This window comes from Patella vulgata, chromosome 6 (genome assembly GCF_932274485.2).
Source record: "Patella vulgata chromosome 6, xgPatVulg1.2, whole genome shotgun sequence".
NCBI classification, from domain to species: Eukaryota; Metazoa; Mollusca; class Gastropoda; family Patellidae; genus Patella; species Patella vulgata.
The window spans coordinates 14837471-14845943 of NC_065884.2; the positions used below are offsets into that span (position 1 = coordinate 14837471).

The window sequence follows — 8473 nt, forward strand, 5'->3', positions numbered from 1 at the left end:
GGTATGGTCCAAATCTCCTTGCGTTTTGCACCTGAGTGAATTCGAACATTGGATTATGTTGTATGCAAGATCACCAACTCATTATCTTTTTGAGAATTGGATAAAATTAACAAACTGGACTGACCAAATTTGCCATTTAAAATTGTCTAGAATATCAAAATCCAGTGGTAACGAATGTTTGAAGATAAACAATTAAGATCAATGCCAGTAACTTGACGTCTGCAATGATCTGTGGCACTGCAGTGGAGGTGGTTGTTCCGGGTTCCGTAGCCGGGGAGACCAACTGTTGACCTAACAATAATAGGCCTTCTGAGTGCATCTGAGATATGAGAGCCTAAGCATCTGGTCAGAAATGAATGAACTGGGGGTTTAACGTCCTACTATTCTGCTCCGAATGGGTTATTGAAGGCGGGCATACGTCATACAATGTGCTATGAGGGACATTATGCCCGAACAGCGCATACTCCTCGCAGTGTTTCGTTTGATTAGAGCTGATCCCACTACTCACTGCTGTAAACAAAGCAAATTCTTGTTCTAAATTATGACTGGTCAATAGTCCGATTAACAACCAATAGCTTACTGCGTAACAATATCAAACAGAGCTTCAAATTGGACCAAATATTGCAGAATATTGCAGAAAAACTAATTGTGTGACAAACAAGGCTATCAACTGTCAACACGATTTTTACTCTGTGGATATAATGTAAACAATATTGTTTTGAGACGTTTTTAATACCTTTTAATCTGGTCAGCATGCATGGTCGAGGATGTTAAAGCATTTGCTAAAATTGGATTACCAGACTGATAATGTGTTGATTTCATTGTCCTAGGTGAGTGTAACTGTACCTCGTCTGTTGATGATACCGCACGAGCCTGATTGTGGATTTGCTTGGATCGTAAAGCTCGTACAGGTATGACATAATCATCAGACAAACGAGAAGGGGCTGCGGTAGAGCGTGAACTACCACGTCTGGGGACATATTGGTATAGTGATCGGTGACTTTTGTGAACAAAGATAGCCGATGATTTACCCAGCAATTAACATATACCAGACCAAGTAATGCTAACCTCCAACATCCTGTCTAGTCGTTCGGATGGGACGAAAAAACCGAGGTCCCGTGTACATATTGGCGTGCACGTAAAAGATCCCTTGGCAGTTGGAATTCGATAAAAGAGTAGGACTTAGCGCCGCAGCCCGGGCAAAATTTCCCTCATAGCACACTGTATGATGTATGCCCGTCTTCATTAGCCTAGTTTAGGAGCAGAACAGTAGGACGTTAAACCCCATTTCATTCATTTCATTTTCTATTTCTCAAACAACAGAATGAATTAACCCACTGTGGTGAATCGATTCATCGATCCTATAGAGCACGTTAACCTATAATTAAAAAGGAAATCACCGAAATCTTCCTCACGAATCAAGAAAAAAGGCCGCAATGAATATATCTCCAGTGTCCTACAGTAGAATGCAATGTCTGAACTGCCAGAACACTATTAAAAACGAAACCCACGAATTCTTTCTCACAAATAGAGTGAAAATGCCGCAATGCCTAAATCTCCAGTGTCTGACAGTAGAACGCAATGCCTAAACTGCTAGAACACCATTAAAAACGATATCACCGAATTCAATTTGTTTTGGTATAATTTAATTAATCTGTTAGTAGTTCACAATAATGGGGTATATGGTGGTATTTGGTAGTATTTAATTAGTATTGGGGTGGTATCGAGTGGCATTGGTTAAATCGTTCTGTCGGAATCGAGTACCGTTATAGTTCTCTGCCAGTGTCGAAGACTGTTGTGGTGCGATGAGAATGGTGTTGAGTTGTGCTGTCTCCAAAATGTTAATCCTTACTGGGCCTTGTATGCGTTCGCATATTCTCAACAATAACAGGGGACGGAACTATAACTTGATTGATGTAGATGAAATGTTCATGCTTTGTCTTTTTGCCGTTCCGTGCATTTGTCGTATGTCTCTTTGCACTTGGGGCGAAAATCGTCATTTTTACATTCGTTTATTTTTTAAACCAACAATAATATAGGGTCTACCTATTTCCTTTAAATTTAAACAGATAACGATGGTAGTCACAAGAATCAACCTTTAAAAATAGGCTTAACTTGAAACGAAACTTTAAACTTCTATTCTCTGGACGCTAGCTATAGAATTGAAAGACAAAAGTCGAAAAACACATAATAATGTGATAAGAACTGATTTACATTTGATGTTAGGCACCCGTCTTCATTAGCTCAGTCAGTGCTGAACTGTAAAGCGTTTCATTTTGTGTTGGGTAACAGTTGGGGATCAGCTAAGCCTTTATGATTGTCAGTGTTATTAACATTGTGATATAAAGATGGAAGACAAATGGGTAAAGCACTGTATTCTATAAATATATCAGGTTGGTGTAAATTAAATCGCTATTGACACCTCGACTGTTGAAAATGTCCATATCCCCGAAAGCCAACAACATCATCCCAATCCATCCTTGCTATCTTTCTTTATCACCCAATAATACATTCCACAGTAGATATCGCCCGTGTGATATATTTCATAATCTACTGCGATATCTCCTTAGGAGATATCGCTTTACATGAATTTGATTGGTCAGTTGAAAAGGAACTACTTTTTTTTATTTTCAAAGAACAGTTCATTTCTTATTAAAAGTAACTTTTTTTTTCAAAAATGAACTGTTATTCAATTGACCTTGATGGAAACACTGGGCCAATATAAAGGACTTTGCAATGGTTGAATTGCTGTCAAAAAATGATGTATCATTACGCCGTAATGTTCAGTAAAAGGGAAATATACAGCAAAGAATTATATTTATCTATTTGTGCATGTAAGAAGGGATTGGGTGATAAATAAAATCTCCTACTCGTCTTTTTTGATATCAAAAAATATCAACACTCGTTGATAAAGTAGTGTTGATATTTTTTGATATCAAAAAAGACTGGTAGGAGATTCTCTATATATATTGACGAAACGCCGGAAATATAATTATCCGGTAATATTTGCTCTGCCAGTATGATACAAAGGCGCCCATTTTGATTTGTGTGGAAATTTAACTAGTACAACCATCTTCGGTTTAGCATCTTCGCGATCCCATAACAACCCCCTCCACACCCCATCTCGCCCTCTGCCCCCCTTTCAGATATGACACGGTGTAACCTTTTTAAATTATGGCAGCAGAAATCTACCAATACATGTTCTTCCTCAAAACATGAATAGGGTTCGCTTGTAAAAGATTTTATCCACAAAGATAAAAGCCTTTGAAGTCTTATTTAACCGGGTTACTGCATTGAGAAAAGTGCTAAAATAATTGAACAACGACTGTTTAAATTGCTAACTGAGATATTTATTTATTTGTATATATATACAACAGCCATAATTTACAAAACAACGCGCGAATATCGCCAATGGTAAATCCTGATATTTGATCACTTGGGTAATTAGTATTCTCCTGGAAGATATAAAAAAGTGAATCATTAAAGTTTAGTATAATTTCCAAAAGTTATAATCGCCTTGTTTTAACTAAAGGTCAGCTTAAGATTTCAATAAACCAAATGTTTAAATCTGCCGTACTGATTAGTTCCAAATTTATAAAGTTATTCTAATTAATCTTAATAAAACTTACTGCATAATTCTTCGACGAAAGCATGGGCTTGTCGTATGGAGCCCGCGCCAGCTCTGGCCAAGCTGAAACCGATTTCGTTGAGGGCATCAAGAAAACCGGGATCAGCATTTCCGGCATCAGCGAAGTAAACATCAATTCCGGCTTCTTTGGCAGCTTGGGCATTTTTGATAACAGCCACCTGGTCAATTTTTCCACCAATGAATATAACAGCAACCTTTCGGGCATCACCACGTCCGCCTTTCTGGGATGAGTAGGCAGAGCTAAGAGAACCAATAAGTTTTGTAAACCTTGGGCTGTCGTAGGATTCAAGTCTCTCCCTCACGTCAACGATGGTGGAATATTCCTTGAGATTGAATCCAGCATCCAATGGGCATGATCCACTGATGACACCAACTCTCATGTGGGCGAATTCCTGGGCACTGAGCGTGTGTGTGATGAACTGTGTTACCCAGTTAACTCGTTCCATACCAAGATAAGCAGGATCGAAGACATAGTAAATATCAGTGGGATTATCCGTACCACATTCTGTAAAAATAAAATATTCCTCAAAATAGTTAATACTAAACTGATAGAATAATTGACAAAAAGTAGATATTGGGATAGCGAAAACCAGATTCTTTGAAAATAAGTTCGTATCAAAACTTTCGATTACTACCAGGCCTATGTACGATGACAATAACATAGGGTTGGGAGAGTTAAACAGATAGATGACAAAATTAAAATCATTTATATATAGTCGAGATAGTATAATATACCTTCAGCAGCTGGTGTTGGAGCTGGTGTGGTTGTGGTGGTTGTTGGGATTTCTGGAAATAGAAGAGATAAATTAAGCCATAGAAGATTTTAATATGATAGAACATACAATTTAAGTTATCTGGAATCTTTCAGTATGAATTGAACTGACAACCTGCTAGTTAATTCTGCTGGACATCTGACCAATTTGCAATTTGTTTACGATAGTTTGAATTTATAAAACTCACCTTTACAGGTCTTTCCAGACAATTTATCCTTGATGGCTTCCAATTCGGAGTATGTTTCTACGATGATGACTCGGTCTGGATCACCAGCAATACTCTGTAATTCTGATTCATTAACAGCCCTGCTCACACCAATTGCAAACATTTCAATACGGTCCAGGCGTGCTTTCTTGGCTTCAAGAGCTGTCTTAGCGGAATCCTGAGATTTTCCGTCGGTAATAACAATACAGATCTTGGGAAGACCTGGCCTAGCTTCTTTCATTATCGTGTCTGTCATATAGGCAATGCCTAAACCTGGGGAAAGGAATAAAAATAAAATAAAACCAAGTACGAACAATCCAAACCATAAGACAGAATTCGAAGTTCTAAAAAACGTTATTTGTGATCATTTATGAGAGGTATCATGTATTTTTTCTTAAACAATATTTTATTCAGAATATCGGAATGGGATTGGGGAACAGGCTTAGCCAACATAAAAACTTCGCGCCTTAATTAGTATATATACATATAACTATTTACAATCAACATTTTAAATAGATTCAATATTTGAGTTATATTTTATAATAATGATTACGAATACTATTTTGAACTCACCAGTTTCGGTTCTTGATCCATGATGCCATTTCAAACCAGCAATTTGCTTTTGCAGTGATTCATTGGTGAGGAAATCGTTGAAATGAATGACATCTTGAGTGTACACTACATCGGCATAGGTTTCAATGGCAACTCGTACCTTTTGTGGACCAATTTCATATGGACTAATGAAGCTATTTACGAAAGCTTTAGCTTTGGTGAAGTTCTGGGACCAGATACTGGATGAAGCATCAAGGATGAAAACTATGTCCAATGGATGTTGATAACAGACTAGAAATAAGGAAGGTTGAATAGTTATATTATATATATCAGAAAATAGTAATATTAATTGAATAGCCGGTTTATGAATACAAGCTTCATAACCTAGATCATTTGACAAATACTGTCTCTGGTAATTGTGGAATACAGGAAGACACCCCTGATGCAATGCAGACATATCCAGAAAATGAAATGACAGGCAAAAAATGTATACATGTATAAACGAAAAGAGATGGATATAACTTCCTACTGTTCTGCAAATGAAGATTGGCATTAGCCATGAAATGAGCTGTGATGGAAAATGTGTCCAGACAGCAGAGTTTCCGTCCACTCTTCTTCTGGTTCTTTTACCCGCGTGCCAATGTTTTCACGCCGTAACTTGATACCCCCCCACTCCTACTACAATATAAAACGGTTAATGGTCACTGGTATGTTACACGAGAATGCATAGACTGGAAAAGACATTTTTTTTATCTATTTAATTAATATTTACCGTAGTTTGCTTTTCTTTTGGCTGGAAAAATAAAAATATAAATAATGAATAACCACGCGGCGAATGAAATAAAAACACGAAGAAATAAAATTTTAAAAATCTGTAAAGAAAAATAGCATTTTTGACTGAAAAACACAATACATGGTATTTTTGACTGAAAAACAGTATGAAAGGTAGTTTTGACTGAAGAACACTATGAATGGTATTAATCTTTAAGAGGCATTTAGTAACTGGGTAGAGCAATACACAAAAAACACATACTTATGGAAAAACAGCTACTTATTTATTTGGGCGACGTTTCGAAGAGTATTCTCTCAACGTTATCAAGCTATTGAGGCCATACACATTAAAAGAAACAGTCCAGACCTCAACCGCGACACAGGGATATTCCTGCCTAGTGCTTATGATGAACTTATTAAATATACCTAAATTATGTGTTTTCCATCACCCCCACTCATTCTACAGTACAGTGGATAAGAAACCTTTGAATTTTTATGAGTTTTATTATTTTTCATTCTTCTAATATTATTATCAATTTATCAGTTATATCCACTCTATTTCTTAGAATTATTACACATATAGGTTACTCTAGTCTAATTGTACATTTAATCACACAGACATATAAAGTTAATTACCATTATCTAAACAAACCATGGTATATCATAATTGTATTGTAGGTACTATCCCATTCTGCCGGTAGTATTGTATCTATCATCATAGCTACCTAATTGCTTAACTATACTCAATGGCTACTCTTCACACTTAATTAGTTTTTGTAGAATAAACCCCTTTGATCTTGTTGTTGTCCTGTATGGTTTCATGAATTGTTGTTACAGTTTTCTGTATATATTGATCTCATTATTCTTGTATTACTGTATTAGCTTGATAACGTTGAGAGAATACTCTTCGAAACGTCGCCCAAATAAATAAGTAGCTGTTTTTCCATAAGTATGTGTTTTTTGTGTATGAATGGTATGTTTGAAAACCATTGATTAATAGTTTTTGTGACTGATAAACACGATGAATGGTATTGTTGATAGAAAAATACAATGAATGGCATTCTGGTGTATTAAAACAGTATATATCTACCAGGAAATATGGTATTTACTCAAACTATTTTATTTCGTGAAATGTGGTAGTTAATCAAACTATTTTATTTCATTGAAATATCCAATAGAAAATAAAAACTAATATTTACCCAATAAGTTTCCAAAACGGAAATCGAAAGCTGTAATAGCCTAAAAATATATATAAATAAACTCTATTATAAATTGAGCAAAATATTTTTGACGAGCCATGGGTGATGATTGCTCAGTTTTGTGGTTGGATAATAATATAGCAACAATTCAAAGTAACACAAAAGTATTGGAAGTTCTGTCAAAACCAATTATACATAACCTATACGATTATTTGTTTTTTGATTTTAAAATGTTAATCTTTATCAAACGTAACAGTTAAAAAAAAGTTAAGATAATTCAATATTCGGTAGTTATTGAAATAATAGATTGTGAAACGCCGTGCACACACTTTAACGGAAAACATAAATGAAATGTTCTATAAAACTAAATTTAGATCACATAATCCCCAGAATTTATCACTGAAAACAACTGCTTTTCAAAAGCCCCTCGGATTATACATTACTTAATATATTCTGAAAAATAACATTTCGAATGCATGGTCACCCAAACGAAACATTTGTAAGCATTTCACATTGGCAACTACTTTGCAAACAATACTGAACCCTGGCCGATATTGTAAATTATGGTCGTCATTAAAGGAGCTTAGTCTCTAACTCAGTATTTTCTATAATATATGTAATTAAAAACGCGAATTAGAATTCAGTATTGGTCAATTTCAATCAATATTGATATTGTTATCTTGTCATGGAACTATATGATCCTAATATCCAATATTTGAGACACAATTAACAATTTATAATCAGTACACGAATTGTGTATCCTATGGTTTCGGGTGCCATTTTGTAATGAGCAAATACAAACATATCCTACAACACAATGTGGAAGTAATTAGTAAATGCTGATTCACAAACGACAAAATAATAATTTAAAAAACGTGTAGAATGCACTACGCAGGCATAAACGACTACCGTTCAATTTGAACTGTTCACGTATTTCAATTTTCACCGAACATAATTGATTAGAAATTACAATATTTTTTATAAATCACTTTATATACATTCATATCATATATGCTTTTAGAACCATTTTTGTCTATTTCAAGGTTCCAAAAAATAGAGCCATACGCCCTTTAAGTGTTTCCCAAATATAATTTGGCATAGTATCTTTTGATTATAAAAAAAGCAGTCACAGCGCTGTAAAAAATGTTGTCTCTTGTATTAAATCTCGTATAGATCTGTTGGTATATGCCAAATAGTTCTAACTAAAGCTAACTTCGGTAATACTTACCCCGATACATATTAATGCAACAGCTACCCTAAGTAACATTTTGTAGATTAGGTTATTCCTCTTGAAAATGAAACTGCATTAATCCATTAACTCCTT

The 8473-nt window shown here is 35.2% G+C and overlaps 1 protein-coding gene across 1 annotated transcript; it reads right to left on the reverse strand.

Moving 5' to 3' along the window:
• Positions 1–3328: 3328 nt before the first annotated feature.
• On the reverse strand, positions 3329–8473 carry LOC130010502 (collagen alpha-6(VI) chain-like). Its single transcript, XM_056102033.1, has 8 exons — positions 8378–8473; positions 7150–7189; positions 5952–5972; positions 5201–5470; positions 4610–4900; positions 4385–4435; positions 3630–4154; positions 3329–3455 (listed from the first exon to the last, which is right to left on the reverse strand). Exons 1-8 carry the CDS (start codon positions 8414–8416, stop codon positions 3445–3447), a joined length of 1248 nt encoding a protein of 415 aa, XP_055958008.1. The 5' UTR covers positions 8417–8473; the 3' UTR covers positions 3329–3444.

What these genes read in the sequence shown, in the direction of transcription:
- LOC130010502 (XM_056102033.1), bottom strand. Translation starts at nt 8,416, where the DNA reads ATGTTACTTAGGGTAGCTGTTGCATTAATATGTATCGGG. An exon ending in CAAAAGAAAAGCAAACTACG is followed by an intron (nt 5,471 to 5,951) that starts GTAAATATTAAT and finishes CCTTATTTCTAG; the next exon opens with TCTGTTATCAACATCCATTG. An exon ending in GTCTGGAAAGACCTGTAAAG is followed by an intron (nt 4,436 to 4,609) that starts GTGAGTTTTATA and finishes TTCTATTTCCAG; the next exon opens with AAATCCCAACAACCACCACA.